At 33.6% G+C, this 26,382-nt stretch overlaps 8 protein-coding genes and 1 pseudogene across 9 annotated transcripts; 4 read left to right on the top strand and 5 right to left on the bottom strand.

The window, feature by feature from the left end:
• Positions 1–1,872: 1,872 nt before the first annotated feature.
• LOC107006601 lies at positions 1,873–2,981 on the bottom strand (annotated as a pseudogene).
• A 1,194-nt stretch (positions 2,982–4,175) lies between these two features.
• LOC107005713 (adhesive plaque matrix protein-like) lies at positions 4,176–5,667 on the bottom strand. Its single transcript, XM_015204360.2, has one exon. The coding sequence runs from the start codon at positions 5,597–5,599 to the stop codon at positions 4,352–4,354; it is 1,248 nt and encodes a 415-aa protein (XP_015059846.1). The 5' UTR covers positions 5,600–5,667; the 3' UTR covers positions 4,176–4,351.
• Positions 5,668–6,694: 1,027 nt separating this feature from the next.
• LOC107005714 (adhesive plaque matrix protein-like) lies at positions 6,695–8,124 on the bottom strand. The gene has a single exon (XM_015204361.2). It carries the CDS (start codon positions 8,084–8,086, stop codon positions 6,908–6,910), a length of 1,179 nt encoding a protein of 392 aa, XP_015059847.1. The 5' UTR covers positions 8,087–8,124; the 3' UTR covers positions 6,695–6,907.
• A 1,048-nt stretch (positions 8,125–9,172) lies between these two features.
• Positions 9,173–10,517, bottom strand: LOC107005716 (protein PELPK1-like). The gene has a single exon (XM_015204362.2). It carries the CDS (start codon positions 10,471–10,473, stop codon positions 9,358–9,360), a length of 1,116 nt encoding a protein of 371 aa, XP_015059848.1. The 5' UTR covers positions 10,474–10,517; the 3' UTR covers positions 9,173–9,357.
• Positions 10,518–11,736: 1,219 nt separating this feature from the next.
• Positions 11,737–12,981, bottom strand: LOC107006691 (protein PELPK1-like). Its single transcript, XM_015205208.2, has one exon. The coding sequence runs from the start codon at positions 12,918–12,920 to the stop codon at positions 11,895–11,897; it is 1,026 nt and encodes a 341-aa protein (XP_015060694.1). The 5' UTR covers positions 12,921–12,981; the 3' UTR covers positions 11,737–11,894.
• Positions 12,982–13,243: 262 nt separating this feature from the next.
• On the top strand, positions 13,244–15,176 carry LOC107005683 (methyltransferase N6AMT1). The gene is made up of 2 exons (XM_015204328.2): positions 13,244–13,398; positions 14,034–15,176. Exon 2 carries the CDS (start codon positions 14,046–14,048, stop codon positions 14,745–14,747), a length of 702 nt encoding a protein of 233 aa, XP_015059814.1. The 5' UTR covers positions 13,244–13,398; positions 14,034–14,045; the 3' UTR covers positions 14,748–15,176.
• Positions 15,177–16,153: 977 nt separating this feature from the next.
• On the top strand, positions 16,154–17,039 carry LOC107007707 (zinc finger A20 and AN1 domain-containing stress-associated protein 5). The gene has a single exon (XM_015206430.2). The coding sequence runs from the start codon at positions 16,269–16,271 to the stop codon at positions 16,749–16,751; it is 483 nt and encodes a 160-aa protein (XP_015061916.1). The 5' UTR covers positions 16,154–16,268; the 3' UTR covers positions 16,752–17,039.
• Positions 17,040–17,737: 698 nt separating this feature from the next.
• Positions 17,738–21,250, top strand: LOC107007400 (protein slowmo homolog). 2 transcript variants are annotated; one of them, XM_015206013.2, is made up of 2 exons: positions 17,738–17,889; positions 20,363–21,250. In XM_015206013.2, the coding sequence occupies exon 2, from the start codon at positions 20,387–20,389 to the stop codon at positions 20,942–20,944; it is 558 nt and encodes a 185-aa protein (XP_015061499.1). In that variant the 5' UTR covers positions 17,738–17,889; positions 20,363–20,386; the 3' UTR covers positions 20,945–21,250. The 2 variants fall into 2 exon arrangements, with proteins under 2 accessions (XP_015061499.1, XP_015061500.1); XM_015206014.2 differs by lacking the exon at positions 17,738–17,889 and adding an exon at positions 18,306–19,980.
• Positions 21,251–22,673: 1,423 nt separating this feature from the next.
• On the top strand, positions 22,674–24,923 carry LOC107007399. The gene is made up of 2 exons (XM_015206012.2): positions 22,674–22,817; positions 22,927–24,923. Exon 2 carries the CDS (start codon positions 23,353–23,355, stop codon positions 24,730–24,732), a length of 1,380 nt encoding a protein of 459 aa, XP_015061498.1. The 5' UTR covers positions 22,674–22,817; positions 22,927–23,352; the 3' UTR covers positions 24,733–24,923.
• Positions 24,924–26,382: the final 1,459 nt, after the last annotated feature.

Raw genomic sequence — 26,382 nt, 5'->3', positions numbered from 1 at the left:
ATCAACTCTATGAATATTCCCCTCCACCCACCTAACTTCATCTTCTTATTTTTCTACTAGTTTTCCTAAATGAAAAGTACGTCAACTAATTTGGATGTTCGATATTTATATTAAAATTTTATTTATTTAAATTTGTCATGCATAAAAAAATCGATCTTTTGAATATAGTATAATGATAATGAGTTCATAATTTTTGTTCCTAATATACTTTTTTTATTCTTTTGAATTTACACACTTAAAGTTTTGATGAAGCACCAAAGTTGATAGTCGCAAAACCTGTCAATCATTAACTTTTGATTGAAATTGTACGATTTATAAACAATCAATTCATCTATGTACATACAATACAATATTGTGTTACTAAATCTGTCTAAACACATATAAGTTTAAATTAATTGAAATATGTGAACCTTTGATTCCTTTTATTTGTTCAATCTTCACAAATATCACTAGTGAACTATTAAACTATTTAATTATATGTGCAATGTTAATTACCTATATTTGTGGTCGAAGCAGAGCCAGGTTAAAAGTTTGGGGTTTACTGAATCGTCAAAAAAAATTTGTTATCGATTTACAAGTTAATATACATATATAATTAATTAATTTAATTTTCTAGTATAAATAGAGAGTCTATAAAAAAATTACTATATTCGATCGAATGTCATAAAATCGTATCTAACTCCGCTTCTGGTTTGATATTGTTCTTTTAAGTATAATTTGTTGGAAACTTATTATTTGATGTCAAAATCAGTTGAATTGGAAGGTTGGGTCCATTACATATACTTGTGGTTACAGACTCTTGATAAGTTAATTCACATCAAGAGATCATGAATGGTATATATTCCAACCATATTAATTTTGAATAATTAGCTACACATTAGATTTGAACTCAACGAATAGGGTCGGATTTATAATTATTTGTCAAAAATTTAACAAAAACAGTATATGATTTCTTTAAACTTCTTGAGCGTCTTTGATAAATAAAGTTATTCGATAGTCATATTAATGGATGATAATATATATTTATGGAATAGTCTGATTGGGTAGCGGAGTGAAAGACTCATTGTTTTTATGAAGTTGAAATTCGAAACAATAATTAAAAAAATAAACACACAAAAAATCATTTATTTTTCTATGTCCCTTGCAAAACCCCAACTCTGGCCCGATTGATTCACATGCACAAGTTCATGACCTGAACAAGTATTATTATTATAAAAGAAACAGAAATTTTAGTAATTTTGGTCCATTTATATATATTATATATGTTTAAACTTACATATATATATATATGGATCGTAAAAAATATCAAATTTAATTGAACCGACACTAGAGATCTAACTTTGAATGATGTCTCTATTATTGATGTCATAATCAGTTGAGTTGGAAAGTTGGGTCCATTACATGTACTTGTTGCTTTTATGGTTTATAATTCATAACATCACGGGACCATATAATATATACTTTTTATCACCAAAAATAAATGACATATTAAAAAGTAAATATATATATCTTACTATTTTAAGATTATTTTTCTTGTGGGCTTTTGCTTCTCTCTTTGGTCATTGGATAAAGTTTTAGAAATTGTTAGTTAATGCATTCAAATGTTAGTTATATGACATTTAATTCCCACGTCATATATATAATTTTAGTTATAGTATAATTTTATATATTGGCTTGTGAGTGCGTAGACATTATAGCATTAAATTCAATTACGTTGGTAAAAAAAGCAATAATAAAGATTTTATTCTTTTTGACTCCTGATGATGCCATCAATATAGTTGATATAAGATCCTTTTTTAAAAAAAGAAAAGGAAAATATTTAATTTTTATTCCGTTGGAAAAGAAGTAGTCATATTTTGGTAAAGATGATACCTAGTACTCTCGTATAGGCACATAGAGAATTTTATAGTCGTTATCTTTTGAAACAAATGACACTTTTTTATAGTTACTTTTTGGAACTGATGACTTCTTGTAGTCGTCGTTTTTGGGCAAAGAAGGCATGTTGTCCAGTTCAGATACTGTAGTTGTTATCTTTTGAAATTGATGACACCTTATTGTAACTAGTTACGTAAGTGATAATTTCACCATAGTAATCACTTTTTGATAAAGATGACAACTTGTATTCTGGTTTAGGCACTGAAGGTACTTCAGGAACTAATGATACATTTTTGTAGTTATCTTTTGGAAGGGATGACTTCTTGTAGTAGTCATTCTTTGAAGGAACCTTGTATTCTGGTTTAGTCAAAGAGGGTACCTCTGGAACATTTATCACCTTCTTGTAGGTATCTTCTGGAATTGGTGGCTTCTTGTAATCGTCATTCAGTGGAAAAGACGACAACTTGTACTCTGGTTTAGGCGTTGAAGGTACTTTTGAAACAAATGACACCTTCTTGTAGTTATCTTCTGGAACTGATGGCTTATTGAAATAGTCATTTTTTGGCAAAGAAGGAACCTTGTATTCTGGTTTAGGCACTGAGGGTACCTCTGGAACAAATGACACCTTCTTGTAGTTATTTTCTGGAACTAATGACTTTTTGTAGTAGTCATTTTCCTGTTTAGGCACTGAGGGCACCTTCGGAACATATGACACTTTTTTAATAGTTATCTTCTGGAATTGATGATTTCTTAAAGTAGTCATATTTTAGCAAAGATGACACCTTGTATTCTGGTTTAGGTTTAGGCACAGAGGGCATCTTATATTCTTGTTCAGGAATTAAGGATACTTTCTAATAGTTATCTTCTAAAACTGATGGCATCCTGTAGTAATCATTCATTGGCAAAAATGACGCCTTATCTTCCTTTTCCGACACTGAAGGTCCGTTGAATTTTTCATTTTTGGTTACCTTCGTTGGTACTTTATTGTATGTTGAATCCTTTGATTCATAAGAATAAGGTGAGTATGCCATAGTGGAAGTGACAATCAAGAAAAATGTCAAAGCACAAGCAAATTGTGGCCATTGCTTCTTCATTTGGCTACCCATTGAGAATATTTAAATTGTCAAGTCTAGATGGTTATTTTTTTCTCTTTGTTGTGTATTTTAGAATGAAATAGGAGTTTATATATATTTTAACTAAGATGATTTGAATGCTCTCAAAATAATCCAAACATATCCATTTTTTTTATTAGTGCTATTCCACTAAGGTTTTGAGATAATGGGAAGCCATGAACAATTCATACACCTTACCTATTTTAAAAAATGAGTCCAATCTTCTATTGATTTCCAAGTTCCAAGAATGTTGGTTTTTGTTCCCTTTTGTTGGTACATTGAAAATTTGACTAAATAAAATTTTTAAAGTTGAAATATATATGTTGTTGGCCCAACATATATTGTCCATTAAATAGTTATATATACTTTTGATTCTTCGAGCACGACTTAAAACTCTCATCATTGGACCATACATTATACATACTTTTGCATCATCAAGAATTATAATTTCTTGGAAGCTATTATATTATTTCGATTACTCTGATCCCCATCTCATAATAGTTTTTTTTTTTTTTACGGACATATTAAGAAAACATAAATAAGAAGATAACTTTACTATTTCACCCCTTAAAAAATTTCTCTAGAATTAAATAAACAAATGTGATCAACACTTTCAAAAAGAATTAATTGCAAGGGTAATATTAGAAAAATTAATTGATGCTTTCTATATTTAGTAAATTGAACAGTTAGTATGAGACAACTATTTTTAGTATAATGATCAACTGATATGGGATGAAGGAATGTGTCATTTATTTAATTTTATTATCTAAACGGTTAGTAAATTCACCTTAATCGCCGCTAAACAATCGATGAATTCACCTAAATTCAGTAATTAAGCAGCTAAATCGCCATTAAATTGATCCAAACGCCGTTAGTTACATCATATAAACCGCCGTTAAATGCTGACAATATCAATGATGTAACTTAAATATTAAAAAGGGAGGGCATTTTAAAAGTATACTGTAACTCAATGACACTTACATATATTAATTCTTGTTGTTTTTTGTAACATGTAATGCCCACACTCAATGACAATATTAATGATGTTTGTTATTTTGCTATTAAATTAAATATGTGAAGAAATTTGTTGGCAATATATGGAAGAAAAGATGAATATATACATATAAATAAACATTCGTAAAGAAGAACTTGTATTAAATTGAAATAAATCTGTGGATACATTCAAAATGGAATTTAAATGACAAAAGAATTGCAACTCAAAGTAGGAAAGAAGAACAAATAAAGGATTACAAATTTTGATATCATGCCTTCAAACTCATAATATGAGAACCCTATGGGTTATATAAGTTGAGCTGGAGAAGGACTTGATTTCTTGAAACATATGGAACATGAAAGATGAAAATTTAATAATATGGAGGTGGTGGTGATGGAGAAGGTGATGGTTTTTTGACGTAGTCATTTTTTGGCAGAGACGGCACCTTGTATTCTGGTTTAGGCACTGAGGGTACTTCTGGAACAGATGACACCTTATTGTATTTATCTTCTGGAATTGATGGCTTCTTGTAGTAATCATTCTTTGGCAAAGAAGGCACCTTGTATTCTTCTTTAGGCACTGAGGTCACCTTTGGAATGTATGACACCTTTTTGTAGTTATCTTCTGGAATTGATGGCTTCTTGTAGTTATCATTTTTTGGCAAAGAAGGTACCTCTGAAGCATGTGACTCTTTCTTATTGTAGTTGTCTTCTGGAACTGATGCCTTCTTAAAGTAGTCAAATTTTGGCAAAAATGACTCCTTATATTCTGGTTTAGCCATTGATGGTACCTCTGGAACATGTGACGACTTCTTGTAGTTGTCTTCTTGAACTGATGGCTTCTTAAAGTAGTCATTCTTTGGAAAAGAAGACACCTTGTATTCTTCTTTAGGCATTGAAGCAACCTTTGGAACATATGACTCCTTTTTGTAACTATCTTCTGAAACTGATGGCTTCTTGAAGTAGTCAAATTTTGGTAAAAATGACTCCTTATATTCTGGTTTAGCCTTTGAGGGTACCTCTGAGACATGCGACGCCTTCTTGTAGTCGTCTTCTTGAGCTGATGGCTTCTTAAAGTAGTCAAATTTTGGTAAAAATGACTCCTTATATTCTGGTTTAGCTATTGAGGGTACCTTTGGAACATATGACTCCTTTTTGTAGCTATCATCTGAAACTGATGGCTTCTTAAAGTAGTCAAATTTTGGAAAAGATGACTCCTTATATTCTGGTTTAGCCTTCGTGGGTACCTCTGGAACATAGGACGCCTTCTTGTAGTCGTCTTCTTGAACTAATGGCTTCTTAAAGTAGTCAAATTTTGGAAAAAATGACTCTTTAGATTCTGGTTTAGTTGATGATACTTCGGGAACATATGACACCTTCTTATAGTTTTCTTCTGAAACTGATGACTTCTTATAGTAATCATTTTTCGGCAAAAATGACCCCTTATATTCCTTTTCCGACTCTGAGGGTGCCTTGAAGTCATCACTTTTGACTTCTGTGCTTGGTACTTTATTGTATGTTGAATCTGATGATTCATAAGGTGAATATGCCATAGTGCATGTGGCAATCAAGAAAAATGCCAAAGCACAAGCAAATTGCTTCTTCATTTGGCTTCCCATGGAGAAGATTTGGATTCCAAGGCTAGATGACTAGTTTTTTTTCTTTTTTGTTGTGTGTTTTAGGATGGAGGAACTAGGAGTTTATATAGCTTAACTAAGGAGGTGATTAGATGATTTGGATGCTATCAAAATAATCTTTGATATTTTCTCATTTTTTGGTTAGTGCTTTTCCACTAAGGTCTTTAGATAATGGGTAGCCATGAACAATTTATACACAATTGATTAAATCAATTATTTTTAAAAATTAATTCCATACTTTTATTGACTGTTCCAATAATGTTGTTCTATTTCTTTTTTGTTCGTACACTGATAATTTGATTAAATAAAATTTTAACATTGAAATATTGTTCATTATTTGATGTCACGATCAAAATTAGTTGGGTGCATAAGTTTTGATGCTTTGAGCAAGGCTCATATATATTGACAGAATAATTTGTATTTGATGGAAGCTATTTATTTCCAATATTATCATACATCAAATCGCCGATTCTTATATATATTTCATCGCCCATACATAATATTTTATCGTGAGTAGTGAAATATTTTAACATTTATCCCCGCCCCGACTTCTCTTTATCTGATAAAAATGATCTATGACTGGAAATTATGTAACTTTAGTTTAATACAAAATAGGCCAAAAAAAGAACATTTTTACGGGTTGATTTCTCATATGGTCGTTGAGTTAATAGTAATTATCTAAGTAAGTTGATTCCAACTTTTTTCAACAAAAAAGTGATTTTTGAGTTAATAACTATCAGTAACTGCATATTCATTGGATAAAGTAATTACTGAATGGCATTAATAAAAAGTATTTTTGTATCTTTCGTTGAACTTCATTATTTTCTCTAATTTTGTTTGTTGTTTTTGTAACCTTGAATATGTAATTTGAAGTTCTGAATATGGTTTTTATGCTCCAGTGTTTTGCTACTAAATTTATGTAAAGAAATATAATTAATAATTGCTGGAAAATTAGATTAATCTATCTAATGTACATTTTTTTACTGTTGATTTCTCATATTCTAGTATTCAATATTCGTAATATTAAAGCCCGACTAATCTAGACGAATTTATAAATTTTCAATAGAAATAATTTATTCAACTGAAATAAATCTCTGAAAACATTCATAATATAATTTAAATGACAAAACAATTACAATCCGAAGTAGGAAGAGGAAAAAAATAAATAAAGAATTACAAATTCTGATATCATGCCTTCTAACTCATAATATGAGAACCCTAAGGGTTATATATGTTGAGCTGGAGAAGAACTTAAATGAAACATGCATGTTCAACAAGACAGATGGAAATTTAATAATATGGAGGTGGTGGTGATGGAGAAGGGAATGGTTTCATGTAGTAGTCATTTTTTGGCAAAGAAGGCACTTTGTATTCAGGTTTAGCAACTGAGGGTACCTTTGGAATAACATTTGACACCTTCTTGTAGTTATCTTCAGGAACTGATGGCTTCTTGTAGTAGTTATTCTTTGGGAAAGAAGGCACTTTGTATTCAGGTTTAGAAACTGAGGGTACCTCTGGAACATATGATACCTTCTTGTAGCTATCTTCTGGAACGGTTGACGTCTTGTAATTATCCTTCTTTGGCAAAGAAGGCACCTTGTATTCTGGTTTAGGCACTAAGGGTACTTCTGGAACATGTGACACCTTCTTGTAGTTATCTTCTGGAAATGATGGCTTCTTGTAATTATCTTCTGGAATTGATGGTTTCTTGTAGTAGTCATTCTTTGACAAAGAAGGCACCTTGAATTCTTCTTTAGGCAGCGAGGACACCTTTGGAACAAATGACACCTTTTTGTAGTTATCTTCTGGAGCTAATGGCTTCTTGTAGTAATCATTATTTGGCAAGGATGACACTTTGTATTCTTCTTTAGGAACGGAGGGCACCTTTGGAACATTTGGCACATTATTGTAGCTATCTTCTGGAATTGATGGCTTGTTAAAGTAGTCAAATTTTGGTAAAAATGAGTCCTTATATTCTGGTTTAGCCATTGAGGGTATCTCTGGAACATCTGACGCCTTCTTGTAGTTATCTTCTGGAACTGATGGCTTCTTGAAGTAGTCAAATTTTGGAAAAAATGACTCCTTATATTCTGGTTTAGCCATCGAAGGTACCTCTGGAACATATGACGCCTTCTTGTAGTTATCTTCTGAAAATAATGGCTTCTTGTTGTAGTCATTCTTTGGCAAGAATGACACCTTGTATTCCTGTTCGGAAACAGAGGGTACTTTCTTATAGTTATCTTCTGAAACTAATGGCTTCTTGTAGTAATCATTTTTCAGCAAAAATGACTCCTTATATTCCTTTTCCGACTCTGAGGGTGCCTTGAAGTCATCACTTTTGACTTCTGTGGTTGGTACTTTATTGTATGTTGAATCTGATGATTCATAAGGTGAATATGCCATAGTGTATGAGGCAATCAAGAAAAATGCCAAAGCATAAGCAAATTGCTTCTTCATTTGGCTTCCCATTGAGAAGAATTGTATGCTTAGCCTAGATAATCTTTTTATTTTTTTTCTCTTGTGTATTTTGAGAAAAAAGGATTTAAGAGTTTATATAACATAACTGAGAAGGTGATTTTCCCATTTTTTTGTTAATGTTGTTCCACTAATTAAGGTTATGAGATAATGGGAAGCCATGAACAATTCATACACAGTTGCTGGACTTGTCTATTTTCAATATTTAAATCTAATTATTTATTCAACTTTAAGAATGTTGTTCTTGTGTCTGTTTTTCTTGGCATATTAAAAATTTGATTAAATTAGTTTTTAAAAGTTGATATATGTGTAGGCCTAACAAATATTGTTCATTATTTGGTATCCATTAGTCATATATGTACTTGTTTAGCACGATTTTGTAATCCACATCATGACAGCATACTTTTTTTTTTTTAGAAATTTCCTGAGAAATTGATAGTTGTCACTGTTCGATCTTGCAAATCATACATGAGATGTAAATTGCGCTCTGATGTGAAAAAGCTTTGGCTATAGAAATCGATCTCTGGCCTCTCTTACCCTTGCGAGTACCATACATGCTTTACATTATCAAGAATGACAAAATTTTGGGTTTGATTAGTTCTTGATACAAAGAGGAAATATTATTTCATTCTACAGGATTGAATCCTACCAGAAAGATAATTGAATTAAAAAAATTTCAAAATATTATTTTAGAAGTTCTGGATTTAAAAAGTTTCATACTTTGAGCTCAAAACTTCTGCAAATATAAGATCAAATGCACAATTTAATCATAAATAATGTAACATTTATTTCTCGATACCTCTTTATCTGATTAAAACGATTCACTACTTAGTTCGCTTTATTTCTTTATCTACCAAGAATTGTATGTTTATAACAATAGAGACCGTTTTTCTTCTTCTTTCCATCTCTAATATATTAGACGAATTGTGTCGATTCTTTTGAGTAATATATCTGGAAATGCACCCTACGTACCTCTTGTCTCTTGAAATCACCCAATCCTTTAAGTATCTGATGGTTGTTATGCTCCAAATTAGTTTTGTTATTAATAGTAAGTGAACAAATTGACAACTGCTGGAAGAATAGATGAAAATACAACATAAACTCTTAATAAAAAGAACTTGTATTCAATTGACATAAACAATCCTCTGGAAAATATTCAAAATACAAATAAAGAATTATAATTTTTGATAACATGCCTTCTAACTCATATGTGTTGAGCGGGAGAAGGACTATCTTGAAACATGTTCAACATGAGAAATGAAAATTTAATAATATGGTGGAGGTGGTGATGGAGAAGGTGATGGTTTCTTGACGTAGTCATTTTTTGGCAGAGACGGCACCTTGTATTCTGGTTTAGGCACTGAGGGTACTTCTGGAACAGATGACACCTTATTGTATTTATCTTCTGGAATTGATGGCTTCTTGTAGTAATTATTCTTTGGCAAAGAAGGCATCTTGTATTCTTCTTTAGGCACTGAGGTCACCTTTGGAACATATGACACCTTTTTGTAGTTATCTTCTGGAATTGATGGCTTCTTGTAGTTATCATTTTTTGGTAAAGAAGGCATCTTGTATTCCTCTTTAGGCACTGAGGGCACCTTTGGAACATATGACACCTTTTTGTAGTTATCTTCTGGAATTGATGGCTTCTTGTAGTTATCATTTTTTGGCAAAGAAGGCATCTTGTATTCCTCTTTAGGCACTGAGGGCACCTTTGGAACATATGGAACCTTTTTGTAGCTATCTTCTGATGACTTCTTAAAGTAGTCAAATTTTGGCAAAAATGACTCTTTATATTCTGGTTTAGCCATCGAGGGTTCCTCTGAAACATATGACATCTTTTTGTAGTTATCTTCTGAAACTGATGGCTTTTTGAAATAGTCAAATTTAGGAAAAAATGACTCCTTATATTCTGGTTTAGCCATTGAGGGTACCTCAGGAACATATGACGACTTCTTGTAGGTATCGTCGAAAAATGATGGCTTCTTAGAGTAGTCATTCTTTTGGAAGAATGGCACCTTGTTTTCCTGTTCGGGAATGGATGGTACTTTTTTATAGTTATCTTCTGAAACTAATGGCTTCTTGTAGTAATCATTCTTTGGGAAGAATGTCACCTTGTTTTCCTGTTCGGGAATGGATGACTCTTTCTTATCTTCTGAAACTATTGGCTTCTTGTAGTGATCATTTTTTGGCAAAAATGATGACTTATATTCCTTTTCCGACTCAGAGGGTACCTTGACGTCTTCACTTTTTACTTTACTGTATGTTGAGTCTGATGATTCATAAGGATAAGGAGAGTATGCCATAGTGCATGTGGCAATCAAGAAAAATGCCAAAGTACAAGCAAATTGAAGCCATTGCTTCTTCATTTGGCTTCTCATTTTGAAGATTTGGATTTTAAGCCTAGATATGTGTTTGTTTTTGTTTTTCTTTTGTGTTTTAGAATGGAGGAATTAGGAGTTTATATAACATAACTAATATGGTGATTTGATGCCCTCAAAATTAAATAATCCAAACATATCAAAGATTTTGCCATTTTTTGGTTATTGCTGTTCCACTAATTAAGGTTTTTGAGATAATGGGAAGCCATGAACAATTCATACACATTTGCTGGACTCACTTATTTCCAATATTTAAATCCAATTTTTATTTAATTCCAACGACGTTGTTCTTTTTTTTTTTTTTTGCTGGAACGTTAAAAAATTGATTGAATTTGTTTTTAAACGTTGAGATATGAGTAGACCTAACAAATATTGTTCATAATTTGGTGTCCATTAGTTATGTGTACTTGTTTAGCATGAGTACTTATAATCCACATCATAACACCACACTCACTTTTTTCAAGTAATTTATTTTTTTGGAAATTTCGAGAGAAACTCATAGGTTCTACTCTTTAGGTGCACACTGTATAAATTCGCCCATATATATGCAATATTTTATTACATCATATATGAGATGTAAGCTGTTCTAGACAAGTCTGATATGACGAACTCGACTGAAAAAATGTTGGCATGATGAATCGATCTTTGTGCTCTCTTATCCTTGCGAGTACCATACTTTTTCATTACAAAGAATAACAATATCTTGGGTTTGATTAGTTCTTGATACAAATTGGAAGCTATTGTTTTAAATGTCATATATTTAATGTTTTTGGTTTGGCTAAATTATTTGTTATTTGGAACATATTGACTAAGATTATTCCAAATTTGCATCGTGTATGGTCCATTATTTCTAGGAAAAAAGTGATCTATGAGAGATTACTCCATTTCCTAAGATCGAACCCCACCAAATAGATAATTAAGTCAACCAAATCCTTTTAAAAATTCTCAAAATATTCTAGAAGTTTCGTCTTTCTACTTGAAGCTCAAAATTTTGACAAAATAAATAAAATACATTTTATGATTAGACGTATTTTACAATTTTTTCGAGTAATATATCTGGAAAGTACCCTGTCTCTTGGAATCACTCAATCCTTTAGTTACCTATTTTGAAGTATCTGATGGTTGTTATGTTCCATTGTATTAAAATTTAAGTGAAGAAATTGGAAAATGTTTATGAAACTAAATAAACTCTCAATAAAAAGAACTTGTATTTAATTGAATTAAACAATCTTTCGGAAATATTCAAAATACAAAATAGTTTAATTAAATAACAAAACAATTGCAACTCGGAATGGGAAAGGAGAATAATACAAATAAAGAATTACAAATTTTGAAATAAAACTCATAATATGAGAACTCTATGAGTTATATATGTTGAGCTGGAGTTCCTTGAAACATGTTAGAACATGAAGGATGGAAATTTAATAATATGGAGGTGGTGGTGATGGAGAAGGTGATGCCTTCTTGTAGTAGTTGTTTTTCGGAAAAGAAGGCACTTTGTATTCTTCTTTAGGCATTGACGGAACCTTTGGAACAAATGACACCTTTTTGTAGTTATCTTCGAGAACTGATGGCTTCTTGTAGTAGTCATTCTTTGGCAAAGAAGGCACCTTGTATTCAGGTTTAGCAATTGAGGGTACCTTTGAAACGTATGACACCTTCTTGTAGTTATCTTCTGGAACTGTTGGCTTCTTGTAATAGTCATTCTTTGACAAAGAAGGCACCTTGTATTCTTCTTTAGGCACTGAGGGCACCTTTGGAACATATGATACTTTTTTGTAGTTGTTTTCTGAAACTGATGGCTTCTTGTAGTAATCAGTTTTTGGTAAAGAAGTCACCTTGTATTCTTCTTTAGGCACTGAGGACACCTTTGGAACATATGACACCTCTTTGTAGCTATCTTCTGAAACTGATGGCTTCTTAAAGTAGTCAAATTTTGGTAAAAATGACTCCTTATATTCTGGTTTAGCCTTTGAGGGTACCTCTGGAACATATGACTCCTTTTTGTAGCTATCATCTGAAACTGATGGCTTCTTAAAGTAGTCAAATTTTGGAAAAGATGACTCCTTATATTCTGGTTTAGCCTTCGTGGGTACCTCTGGAACATAGGACGCCTTCTTGTAGTCGTCTTCTTGAACTGACGGCTTCTTAAAGTAGTCAAATTTTGGAAAAAACGACTCTTTAGATTCAGGAACATATGACTCCTTTTTGTAGATATCATCTGAAACTGATGCCTTCTTAAAATAGTCAAATTTTGGAAAAGATGACTCCTTATATTCCTTTTCCGACTCTGAGGGCACCTTGAAGTCTTCACTTTTGACTTCTTTGGTTGTTACTTTATTGTATGTTGAATCCGATGATTCATAAGGTGAATATGCCATAGTGCATGAGGCAATCAAGAAAAATGCCAAAGCACAAGCAAATTGCTTCTTCATTTGGCTTCCCATTGAGAAGAATTGTATGCTTAGCCTAGATAATCTTTTTATTTTTTTTCTCTTGTGTATTTGAGAATAGAGAAACTAGGAGTTTATATAGCCTAAAGTAAACTAAGAAAATGACTTGATACTTAAAATAATTCCAAACATGTATGCTTATTGCTGTTCCACTAACATTTTTTAGATAATGGAAAGCCATGAACAATTCATACACCTTTTCTTGGCTTAATTATTTTATAAAATTAAATCCAAACCTTTTTTTGAAGTTCTAAGGTACCATAAGATATTATCCAAACTTTAGGGGGGTTGAATGAATAGGTTTTAAACTTCAGTATGTCTAAATGACAATTAACTATTTTCCGTTCTCCTTCTTCAATCGCCATTGCACAAAGAACCTACTTTTCTTTTTTGTTTGCTGAAATTCTTACAAATCTTTTGTTTCTATCAAATACTGAAAGTCCAAACTTTTTGAGGTTTCAGCAAATCACAGGTATTAATTTTTTTTTTATGTTGATTGAGTAGCAAGATTGCTTTTTTATTCAAATTCAATGAATACCTATATATCAAAGTATGTAAAGATTGCCTTTTTAATAAACACCCATAAAGTTAAAATTGCATCAAATATGTGCATAATCAGATCTGGTTGTCTCTTTTTCTTATCATCTTTTGTCTGCTCACTGCTTTTGGTTTTTCGTTTAATCTTACCTCTTGTTCAAACCTATGTTTTCGTATTTGAGCTGCCTTTTTTGTGGTGTTTCTGTAACTTATTTTTCTGGGCGTTTAGTGGCTTTAGGGTTGAGCCGCCTTGTTTGTGTAACTTGAATTCACACCCAATATCAAGAATGAATGAAATTGTAGTTGAGGTATCAACTTTGCGTATTCATTAGATACCAAGTTTTGCTTTTTATTCAACTCGAGAATCAAATTAGTATTGCTTTGTATCGAATTGTGTAGAGGTTGGTTATAAAGAATATTGGGGACAGGATATGAACTTAGATAGAAGGTTTGGAGGGTAGGCGTGTTCCCCCACCCTCCCCTTTTTGGCTAAATTTGCAGCCTGGGGAAGGGCATTTGTGGTAGATGATAGAAAGGTGTGTTGCTAAAGCCTTGTTTTTAATTTGGCAGGAGTTATCTAAGATGCTTTCAAGAATTGCGAAAATCCCACTAGTGAGTTCACATCCTGAGGTTTATGAACCATGTGATGATTCGTTTGCATTGGTCGATGCATTATTAGCTGATCGAAGTAACATGTTACAACAGAAACCGTCCATTTGTATGGAAATTGGTTGTGGTAGTGGTTACGTTATTACATCACTTGCTGTTATGCTTGGAGACGAAGGATTTGTTCCATACTATATTGCAACAGACATCAACCCTCATGCAATAAGGGTGACTCGTGAGACCATGGATGCTCATGGGGTTTATGCAGAGTTGGTAAACACTGATATTACCTCTGGACTTGAGAAGCGCTTGGCAAGATCAGTTGATGTGCTGGTTGTGAACCCTCCTTATGTTCCTACACCTGAAGACGAAGTTGGTTTTGAAGGCATCACTTCGGCATGGGCTGGAGGGGAGAATGGTCGAAGCGTTATTGATAAAATCCTGCCTGCTGCCAACAATCTTTTGTCAGACAAGGGCTGGTTATATATGGTCACGCTTACTGCTAATAAACCCTCAGAAATATGTCTTGAGATGAGAAAGAAGGGTTATGCATCTCGAATTATCCTTCAAAGATCAACTGAAGAAGAGAGCCTTCATATTATCAAATTTTGGAGAGATTCTGATAGCCACTTGGACCTGAATAATCTAAGTTATTGGTCAAAACTGGTCGGGAATTAGCATTGATTGATTTGATCCTTATTAATAGTTGTGAAGTGAAATAATTTATTGGTTTTGATACTTATTAAGAGTAGTGAAGTTGAATTATATGGAGACATTGTCCCACATCAGATAGTGAGTGGGAAAAACAGTCGCTTAAAACTAAAAGGATGAGCATGAAATGTGGGCGAGAATTACATACATTCAATTTATAATTAATTTAAGTTTGGGTAGATTTATCGTATGCAGTTCTTAAATTAATTATAAATTGGACGTATGCAATTCTCAGCTTCACTTTTAATTCCGATGAAACATGATTTAATCATGTAATTTTCCTTTTTTAATTCCGATGAATATGAATCGCTTGCCAAGCACCCCTGTGATTTCGTTGCTTGGACTCTTCAGAAATGTACTACTTTTGGAGAATTGGACACATTCCACTATGTGATATCTGGTTTTGTGGCATTATCCTACATGTTTCATAAAGAACTGTCATTAACTCCTTTTATATGCTAATGCAGCAAATTTAGTGTTGAAAAGTTGCATTCAGACAATTTTCTTTGCACTGTTGCAGTTGAGCAATCTGGTAAAGAGAAATTTACGAAGGGATATCCACGTTCTTTAAAAGTATTCAAAAAGATACATTTAGATCTAGATCGTTTGATTCATGAACTAAGTTATTTCGGGATTACAGTTATGCGATTATATTGAACTAATTTATTCCACGTAATACTAAGTTTAACGTTCACTTTATCCCGTGAACCAACAACTCATATGTATAGACTCAATATCATCCTTGTTTGCATTACCTCACTTCCCTCTTCTATTAAGTTCTCTTGTGAACCATTTGAAACAAGTGAAGCTTGACCAAATGGTTAATATCTAAAGTTATGAACCTCGAAAACACTCAATTTTGTTCAATTTTACTGTCATCTAAAAGTCTAAACACAATTAGAGTACCTTTTCCATTCTAAAAATTCTTATTTAACATGTGCAAAATTATGTAAACTAACCATAGTTACAATTTATAAACCTAATAAATACACATTTATTTATTAATTTGATTATGCATGCATCAAATCAAATAGAATAATTCACTTTCTCATTCTATCATAAAAGTATTTCTACTTTAAGTAATTATCTCAATTTCACAAAATAAATATTTTTATATAAATATATAACACAAATACATGTATAATACACTTCTATCATTCTAATTCCGCGCATAACAAAAGCTTACATACTTATAAGTTATGACTTATGATCTAGCTTTTTATTTTTCGAGTATAAGTTAAGTGTACCCAACTTTATTTTGTTTTTAAAAATGTATATATATCTTAATTTTGATTTTTCCCAAGAAAAAAAAGTACGTGAATAAACTATATGGCCGACCTTTTACCGACTTTATCTCTAATTTCTCCTTTATAATAATACTACTCCTTTTTTCCCACTTCTCTCTCTAAAACTCCTCATCCAAACACTTCCCAACACCCCCAAATTCCCATTTCATTTCCATTTTCTCTCTCTAGAAATCTCTCAATCATGGCGGCGCAGAAGAGAGAGAAAGAAGAAACCGAGCTGAAGGTACCGGAATCCATCCCTCTATGCTCTCCAACTCTACCGGTACCTTCACCATCGCCTCCTTCTACGACGACGCACCTCTCAGTTGCTGTTATCTCAGATCTGAAGCGTTCTGATAGATCGTCGACGGAGAGTATAGATCTGAAGGTCTCTAGTATGGATGATCAATCGAGATCTACATCAGCTGCATCGCCGGAAAGTATGGATCTGGTTGGTAGAAAAACAGGGGTTAAGAGGCAAAGAGAAGCGAACCGATGTTCTGGTATAGGTTGCCGGAGGAAAGTCGGATTGATGCCGTTCCGGTGCCGGTGTGGGGAAGTGTTCTGCTCGGAGCATAGGTATTCCGATCGACATGACTGTAGTTACGATTACAAAGCAGCTGGTCGTGAAGCTATTGCTAAGGAAAATCCAGTGGTGAAAGCTGCAAAAATTCTCAAAGTTTAAAAATGGAAATCCGAAGTTTTTTTTTTGTTTTTTTTTTTGGGTATTTTCAAAGTTGTTGAAGCAGTCAAGGGTGGGTGGTGGGTGGGAAATGAATGGTGGAGGTGTTGTGTTGTAAATTTGACGAATGGATGAGGGTATTGTTGTCATTTTTAAGTTATTAAAATTATTAAAATAAGCTAGTGGACATCTTTTTTTTTTTTTTTTGCTTTTTATATTTTTGCTTTAACTTTGTGCTGCGTTGTACTTGTGTCATTTTCTCACATGAAAATTATTTATTATTCTTATCGATGGGACTATACTTTTTTTTTTTTCGAGGTTTCGCTCTATAATATTTGATAAGGAGTTCCTCTTAGGCAAATTTAAAAGGTTTCGAGTTGGAATGGACGAACATGTGTTGTTATCAATCATTTGCGATGTAAATATTGTGGTAGGATGATCAAAATATTGGATCATCTTTCAATAGCGTAAATAATCAATTATAGAACGTTAATATAATTTTTATATGTTTGCTCAATTTTAACCTGTAAAAAACGATTCTCTTATACAATTTTGATATAATTACACACTTTTATGTTTTGTTTATTCTTCTAAATGATTTAGAGAAGAGTACTAAAAATGTATTGATCAGCGATTATCTTTTTTTGTTCTACTTTACTTACTTTTGAGGTAAAAAAAAATTAAGGTTCGATATTCAAGTGATCAATCATTCTTTTTATGATAGATTTTATCTTCTCATCTTTATCTATTCAACTCGAACTTGTATTCAAAGTGCGAAAAAACATTTCCTTATTTTAATTTAACTTTAAAATATTATTCCCAAAAAAAAATCTAAATAAATTTTAATTCCAGAACAATAACTTCGCTTCAATTTCAAATAATTTTTTTCCTCAAAGAATATTAGCCAAAAACATACTATTCTATCCACGTGGCAAACAATATAAGCAAAATTTCACAGAGTTGATATTTCCGCTTCACTAGTTGTACTCTTGTTCTTAAAGGGTTGTACATACTCCATAGTGACAAAATAGTTTTCTATAATATAATAATGGAAATCACTATTTTAGTAAGTAGGGCAGCAGCGGTTTTCCATTACTCTTCTCTTCTGAGTTCTGTGGGCGCTTGATTTTCCAACAAAAAGGTTAGTTTTTTGATCTTTGATGAATACCCTTTTTGATTTATGGTGATTAGTGCTATAATGAAATGTGATTCAATGAAATAAAACCAAAAAAAATAAAGAATTGACAGTGTTGATCCCAATGATTTAAGATTTTGAGGTCTTAATTGATTTTGTTGGTATAACACTGATATTGATTTGTTTAGATCAAGAAGCTGTTTGAGGTGGTGTATTTGAAATTATATGTAAATTGGCTTGTTTTTGTGTGTTTTGTCGAGTGTTTTGATGAGGCTGTGAGAAGTTTCCAAGACCCTTTTGAGTTTCAGTTGAAAATGTTTGATTTTTTCTTAAAAAGATGATTTTTTTTTGTTATTGGGGTAGGGGAGGGGGAAACGGAGGAGGGGATTTCAAGGTGGGGAAATTGAACCTTTGCTAAAGGTGAGAGTCGAGGTAGTCAACCAATTGAGTTACTAAGATTTGGTTTGATATTTGATTTGTGTTCTTGCTCGAGCTCAGATTCTTATATCAATCAAAGTGCTTATTCAATGCCTTAGCGGCTGGTATTATCCGATTTCTGTAAGCATGATTTTGATGAAGTAGCTATGTCAGCTGGTGTAGAAGGTTGGCTTGTGTATGTGTTTCTTTGTCTGTCTTGTTGCGGTGTGCGATTTTTTAGAATACTTTGTGGAGGACTTTTTGATTTTTACTTCGTACTCTTGTGGTTTATTGAAGCACTTTGGATTTCTTGGTAAAATTTGATCTTTAATTCATCTTGGCGACTGGTATCATTAGATTTGTAGATGAATTGGCTATTCCAGCTTCTGTAAAGAAATTCTACTTAAAAAGATTGTCTTGGAGCCCCCCAGGTCTTTGTCTAGTGGTAAGATTGCTTCTTGTGATGTGTGGATTAGGTGCATATCACGGGTTTGAACCTTGGTATAGAGGGGTGAGTCCATTATCCTCCTTGTTTCGAATTGTGTAACACTCCCTTGGGGATTTCTCAGTTATAATTTTTTTTTTGCCTATTTGCAGTGTCTTGTTACCATGTGTGCTTTTTTAGAACACTCCAGGTTCCTTGGTTGTGTGTGATCATTGGTTTGTACTTTGTACTCTTGCTGGAATGCTGATGTCAAATGATTAATTTTGCTTATAGGATGTACGCTAACTAAATTGTTTCTTTGGAGTCTATTTTTGCCACTGAGATTGATTTGTGGAATCAAATCATTCCTCCACGGCCTGATAGATCTTTATGTTTACATCAAATAGGTGCTTGAGCTTCTGTAATGAAGTATTCTGAAAAATTGGCATGCAATTAAATTTCCTTTAGTGTCTTGATATGGGGTAAAAATATCTGTAAAGAACCCTCTGTTGGTTTCTAGGTGCTATCTGATCTCTCATACATACACACTAACACCCATTCTTTTTAATCACCGGTTATCAAGTTGAAGAAAGCAAATCAGTATATATACATTCAAAATGTGTACTTGTGTGAATGTTATAGGACATAACTTGTCAGTTGTCATCATTTGAGAAATACTTCTTGCTAGAAGCCTGGAATTGGAATCACCGAGTGTGTGACTCGCCTGAAAAGGAATTGAGTTTCATACAAGGCTATGAGTGATGGTACATACAGAGGGGCTTATGTACCTAAGTCTTTGATCCTCATCAAATTCTCTAATGGTGCGAAAGGCACATTCCCTTTTCAATGGGAGGATGTTTTTGTGATGTTCTTTAAAGAAGAGTAAGTGGATATCCACTGTTGTGGGAGAGTAGAAAAGAATGAGGGAGGAGGGGTCCGTGGACTTTCAGGAGAATTACTAGTTTCGCACTTCAGTTGAGGTGATTTAATGCTGTCTATAAGAGTATACACCTAAGAAGCTGGATTGGTGACAGACAACTCTTTGATGTCTCTATTTGTTTTGCCAAATCTTTTGTTTTTTGGTGGGATGGTAACTGGATTTTGTGCATGCAAATGAATAAGATTATACATACTCAAGCTGGTTATTTGGGATACTTTGCAAGTTAATGCACATTGTGTTAAAACAACGACATGGAATAAAGGTTAAGTGATTGCAGCTAAAAGAGCTGTCCCATTCAAGTTTCAACTTGCTAAAAGTAAGTTCTTGTTTATTCGGTTTGATATGTCTCTTGTATATACTATAAACAGATGGGTTACAAGATCTTCAACTTCTTCTAGAGAGTATATCAACGGTCATATGTGGAATTAGCCGAGGTGGGCGCAAGCTAGCCCAGACACCACGGTTATCAAAAAAAAAATATCAGTGGTCATATTTTCCTAAAATCTTAAAACTGTAGTTTTGGAAAATCCTGTACCGATAATATACTTGATTCTAAGATTGGGTACCTTTTATGCAAATGTGTTGGTAGATTGGTGTTTAAGCAAATTTTGAGCTCAAAACATTTAGTCATTTGTTTATAACTCACATTGTCGATAGACATTCGTTTGCCTGATTTGCTTACTGTTTCTATTGTTCAGGTTTAGAAAATCACAAGTTACGAGATGGTCAGAGCGTATTCACAAGAGCACACATATAAGCACCCATGGGAAAGAGTAACTTCTGCATCCTGGCGCAAGTTTGCTGATCCTGAGAACAAGCGCATTCTATCGCATATCCTCGAAGTTGACACATTGAGCCACAAGCTTGATTCCAGCTCAGGGAAGCTTTATACGACTCGTGCCATAACTATTCATGCACCAGGACCATGGTTCCTCCGCAAAATCATTCGTCAAGACATCTGCCACTGTGTAGAATCAACTGTTGTTGATGCCCAATCTCGGTCCATGCAGCTCTCCACTCGAAACATTAGTCTGGAGAAGTACATAGAAGTGGAAGAGAAAATCAGATATGACCCTCATCCAGATAATCCAAAGTTATGGACCGTCTGCAAGCAGGAAACGAGTATCAGGATTAAGCCCTTATCAGCACTGGCTTCAATGGCAGAGAAAATTGAACAGAAATGTGTGGACAAGTTTCAGGCAAACAGCGCAAAGGGAAGAGAAGTAATGGAACGAATGTGCAAGTACCTTGAAGCTGAATCCAGAGGCATTTCAGCATGATTTAGCATTTGAACTATACATTAGGTTCCTTCAACGCTACCATCCGGCCCCTCCTTTAAACGTGAGAGGTGAGTTTACGTTGAGCACTTGGTTGGCAGATCGAATGTCATCGTATGGAGAAGAGGACATCGTTCTTTCTGAACTTTTTGTAAGCTACAGTAGATGCAATAACTAAGTTGTCCTAGATCTTCTTTGTGAGGAAATTTTACTTTAAAAAAAATACTTTACCCTTGCAGTTCACAAATGAACTTACTTTTGCTGATGTGAATATAAGCCTTGTTGAAGATACTATCTGTTCGTCGTTGAGTACTGTGAGATTATATTACTAGAAAATGTGCAAAGTGATCCTTGTAAACAAAGATGTTTCATCTTTACCTTATAAGTCGACTCTAACTTGTATAGGACTAAGACGTAGTTATCGTGTTTAGACATGCAATATCTGAAGGAATGTCATGTCCACTAGATTGGAACATGACAAACTTGGTCAAGATGATATCAATGGGACCAGCAACATGAATTCTACAACCTGCAAATGTTTCTTAAAGACACCAATTTTCATGAACAAACAAAACATCAAAGACAGCATGTTAAATGTTAATTATAGATAAACACATGCCAAGCTGATCATGTGGTGAAACAATTCTTAGAGAGTTGAAACTGAGATAATTAAATTGAACCATAAGCTAAGTTTTATAATGACACTAAAACCTCCAAACACTTTTATGGGTAACGGGTTGTTTGGTTCAAGCCGTCAAGGTATAAGGTGAATTATTCCGATATAAATTTTGAAATAAAATCAAGTAAATGACACTCATTGTTTTTAAGAGCAAACATCACTTTTTTTTTGGAGTTTATGGTTCACGAAACAGAAATTCATGGTTGTCTCGACTTTTTGTGTGTATTAATTCATTATTTCGCTTCGTTCGAACTCAAATTTTATGGACCCATTCTTAACGACCTAGTAAATGAGACCCATAGTTTTTTGAAACACATGTAATTTTTTAGGGTTTATGAGTCACGAAACAAGAATTCAAAATTATCTTGACTTTTCTTGTATATTAGTCCACCAATCTTCCGAAATATATCTAAAAGACATTGTTTGAGCTCAAATTTTATTGGTCCATTCATGACACCTAGTAAATGGTATTCATAGTTTTTCATCCCATATATCATTGAAGATATTAACTAAAATCAGTATAGCTTTTTTTAATTAAAATCTCTATATAATTATTCCATAAAAGGCAAAATTGATTATCCAATATATACTTTTTGTTATAATTCTTTAATATTCTGAAGTTGAACCAAAATGATCCTTTTTTATGAAGAGCTAGGAAGGTCCCATAAATTACCATTTACGCATAAACTAAAGAAGGTACAAAATAATTAACCAAAAAAAATAAATGAAGAAAACAAAAATGTATTATTTATTTTAATTTGCTCTTCCTACTTTTCTTTTTAATATATTTGAAAAGAAATATGTTTTTTATTTGATAATTTGTTAATTTTAATTTTTTACTTAACATATTTAATAATTTTATTTTATTTCTTTCATTTCAATTTACATGTCATTTTTGAATTTAAATTGTTTGACTCTCGAAAAACGAAAAATATTACATAATATTTAGTGAGAGGGCATACTTCTTTTAAAACTCCGTGATAAGTCAAACCAAGACAAATAAATTAAAAACTAGGATAATTTGACAAAGCCACTTTTCATTGGTAGATTTGCTGATTTAGCAGCTCCCAAAACAGTACTTAATAAATATTCTTCTTCCCCAATTTACCTTTATACTATTGGACCCATTGCCCTCTCTCTCTCCCTCTCCCCCTCCATCTCTCTCCTTCAAGAATCCATAGTCAGATCACTGAAGAGGTAAAAATTGTAACTTTATCTAAGTTTCAGTTTATTGCTACTCTTGTCTTTGGAATTTGTTTTTACCTGTTTTAGCTTTTTGGGTTTGTTAAAGATTTGATTTTGACAGGATTTATGTAAGCCCCAACATGGGTTCTTTGTATATACTCTTATCGAGCAAAGCTGGTGCTGAATTTTTCGTGGGTAACAACTTATGGTTTATCTAAATCAGTTGTTTCAAGATTAAATTTTTATGATGTTTTTATGTTTGGGGTTTTTTGGATTGAGCTGATTCAGTTGTTGGCATGTTGGATTATGATGAATTGTGGGAGATAGCTGTTTTTGTTTGAAGTTAAGTATTTTGGGAGTTACAAGAATGTGTTTTTAGGCTGATTTTTGGTTGTGAAGTTGGATTTTTTTTTTTAGTTTAGTATTTTGGGAGTTTCAAGGATGTGTTTTTAGGAAAGGGAAAAGGATTTAAGGGCTGATTTTTTGGTTATGATTTGTGAAGTTGGGATTTTTCTGTTCTAAGAAGTTACAAATTGGTTTTGGAATAATGAATAGTTCTGGTATGGGTGGTGGTTTTTTATCTGGGTATAATGGTGGATTTTTGGGGATGAATATGCTGCAACAACCTGAACCAACTAGTAATAATGCAGTTCTTGGTCATCAGATGAACAACAATAATGTTCAATCGCCGGTGAGTGCAAAAATGGGGCTTGAACATGAAAAAACTATTGGTTTGATGGATGCACAAGGTTGTATGGCTTATGGGAAGGATAAAGCAGTTGGGCCAAGTAATGTTGTGAATACTAGTAATAATCCTAATAGCAATACGAGTGACGAGGATGAGCCTAGCTTTAATGAGGATGGAAATGGTGAGAACAACAATGGGGCACCGGGGAAGAAGGGATCTCCATGGCAGAGAATGAAATGGACTGATAATGTTGTTAGGCTTCTTATACAAGTAGTTGCTTGTGTTGGAGATGATGGTAGTTTGGAAGGTCCTGGAGTGGGGTTGAAGAGAAAATCTGCTTGCCTTCAGAAAAAGGGTAAATGGAAAACAGTATCGCGAATAATGATGAGTAACGGTTGTCATGTCTCACCTCAGCAGTGTGAGGATAAGTTTAATGATTTGAACAAGAGGTATAAGAAATTGAATGATATTCTTGGGAGGGGTACTTCTTGTGCTGTGGTGGAAAATCCGGTTCTAATGGACTCCATGCCGCAGCTTTCTGCCAAGGCCAAGGACACGGTGAAAAAGATACTTAACTCAAAACATTTGTTTTATAGAGAGATGTGTGCTTACCATAATGGGCAGAAGATACCTGATTGCAATGATCTTGAATTTCCAGCTCACTCTTCACCTGTTGCAGCACCGTGTGCAAAAGATCATAATGGCTCCCAGGGAGACGAAGCTGAAGAAAATGATGAAAGTGATGATGATGATGATGAATCGGATGATAACCATGGTGATGGTGATGCACGTAAAATTGGAGATTTTGATGAGAGAATGAGACGAGTTGAAGAAAATGGCTACTTCTTGCCACAAATTAACGGGAATGATAATTTTTTGGCTGAAATTAATGAGTTTTTTCATGACCCTACAAAATCCCAATGGGATAAAAAAATGTGGATTAAGAAACGGATGTTACAACTGGAAGAGGAAAAGATTGGCATCCAGGCTGAAGCCTTTGAGTTGGAGAAACGTCAGGTTAAGTGGCAAAGGTTCTGCCGCAAGAAAGACAGGGAGTTTGAAATTGAAAGGCTGGAGAACAAGAAATTAATGTTGGAGAATGAACATATGGCATTGCAACTGAAGCATAAGCAGCACGAATTAGACAGTAAAAAGCCCAATGTTTCTTTCAATTCTGCACCTCTCAGCTTAGATAGACCGATGGGAAGAGATCAGCTTGATGCAGCTAGGTATCATTAGCTAGTAAGCATCGGAAATATCCAAGTTTTTGGCAGCCTGTCATCGCCCCCTTTTGTTGTAAAATCTTTTTAAAATGTTTTACAGCTAACATGCAGCAGCAAACTTGTTAATCAGTTCTTTCGAATTTTCCTAGTATTTTTCTCTAATATTAACTGCATCAGCTATATGAAAGTCATGGTTGGATACTATGATTGTTTGTCTAAACTTCTATCTGATATCATTTAGAATATGAATCTTGTGTGCCTTCTAATCGTTGGAAGTTAATTAAGAACCAGACTGAACTTGCATTTTGTGATATTCTGTCTTGCAGTGGCATTCTTGCACAAAACTTAGTATTGTGCATCAAGAACACCTCAATTCGTCTCCACTTTGTCAGTTGAACTCTCCTACTAACAAATGATCATCTAGACACCTCCAAAATTTACATGTCAAATCATTGTCGGGTGTCTACATGGCACAGTGGGATGAATTAGTGTTAAGTTGAAAGTTGAGACCAAGTTGAGGTGTCTAGATGTGCTTACAAAGTTTGTTTGAGTGTCTGTTTATGTATTAAATGTCTAGAAGCATCATGTCACCACTTGTTATTTGTTTAGTTTGGAGATCACCTATGATGTTCCTTGGTCTAGACTTTCTATGCTCTGTTGTGCATCCATATTTGGTGTTGAAATAGGCGCGTCTTTCCCATACAATTCAAAGCTTCTCAACTGGCAGTAGCTGCCTAGTAACTGCCGTCGACCCCTGCTTTTCCTTTGCAGAATCAAAAACTTTTGCAGAGCTAGTTCGCCAGAAAATCACACCTCATATACAAGGTCAAGTTTTTTTGGTTTATGTGTAGTATACGTTGAATTCCCTTGGTGAAAATCCTGCATCCGCCATAGTGCTCCCTTTCCCCCATCCATTTCTGTCTCTCTCTCTCTCTCGCATTATGAGAGTTATATTCCCCTTTCCCTTTCCTTCTCTCTCACGCACACACACAGTGATGGAGATGCATGTATAACTTCGAAAAACCATTGTTATGCATTGCCAAACTGTTATTACTAGAAAGAGACACTGTCCTTTCATGCTGATATTTTGCAGTTTATCATTCTGTACCTCTCTCCTTTTTTATCCCAGTGACTACACTTTTAAGGGTTGTTTAAGATATGATATCCCAAGATTGAGCTTGAGAGAAAATTGATCTTGTGTTTGGTAGGATAGATTTGCTAAACGAACACAATATAAATTTTATCCTAAGCTTGGTATTGAATATCCCACCTTATCCCATCAAACTTGATTATTTTATACACCTCTTATGTGAGATAAATTAGCCCAATGATTATAATCCTTGGACCATAATTCCGGGATAATCTAGTACGCAAACCAAATTACATACTAATTTAGAAATCTGCAGGCTAGTTCCTCTGTGTTATAGAATCTGTTGTGTTCTGTTTTCTGATGAAAGCTCTTCCCTGCATACTAAACACTCTTTACGTTACCGGGACTACACTTTAAGGGTTGTTTGGTACGTGGGATAACCACTCCCACTAGCAATAGGTACTAGCTCATGTAGTCATGTTGTACACTACCTAGTGTTTTTGTTTCTGCAAAGGATTTGAAATTCGAGATCTCAGGGTTCTCAATCGACTTCGACTTGGATGATTACAATTACCA

Source organism: Solanum pennellii, chromosome 12 (assembly GCF_001406875.1).
Source record: "Solanum pennellii chromosome 12, SPENNV200".
Classification (NCBI taxonomy): Eukaryota; Viridiplantae; Streptophyta; class Magnoliopsida; order Solanales; family Solanaceae; genus Solanum; species Solanum pennellii.
This window is presented reverse-complemented; position numbering and strand designations above follow the sequence as displayed.

Bases quoted from the DNA above. Each gene is read 5' to 3' on its own strand.
- LOC107007400 (XM_015206013.2), top strand. From the start codon at position 20,387: ATGGTCAGAGCGTATTCACAAGAGCACACATATAAGCACCCATGGGAA.
- LOC107006691 (XM_015205208.2), bottom strand. From the start codon at position 12,920: ATGGGAAGCCAAATGAAGAAGCAATTTGCTTGTGCTTTGGCATTTTTC.
- LOC107007707 (XM_015206430.2), top strand. From the start codon at position 16,269: ATGGCGGCGCAGAAGAGAGAGAAAGAAGAAACCGAGCTGAAGGTACCG.
- LOC107005683 (XM_015204328.2), top strand. From the start codon at position 14,046: ATGCTTTCAAGAATTGCGAAAATCCCACTAGTGAGTTCACATCCTGAG.
- LOC107005716 (XM_015204362.2), bottom strand. From the start codon at position 10,473: ATGAGAAGCCAAATGAAGAAGCAATGGCTTCAATTTGCTTGTACTTTG.
- LOC107005714 (XM_015204361.2), bottom strand. From the start codon at position 8,086: ATGGGAAGCCAAATGAAGAAGCAATTTGCTTATGCTTTGGCATTTTTC.
- LOC107005713 (XM_015204360.2), bottom strand. From the start codon at position 5,599: ATGGGAAGCCAAATGAAGAAGCAATTTGCTTGTGCTTTGGCATTTTTC.
- LOC107007399 (XM_015206012.2), top strand. From the start codon at position 23,353: ATGAATAGTTCTGGTATGGGTGGTGGTTTTTTATCTGGGTATAATGGT.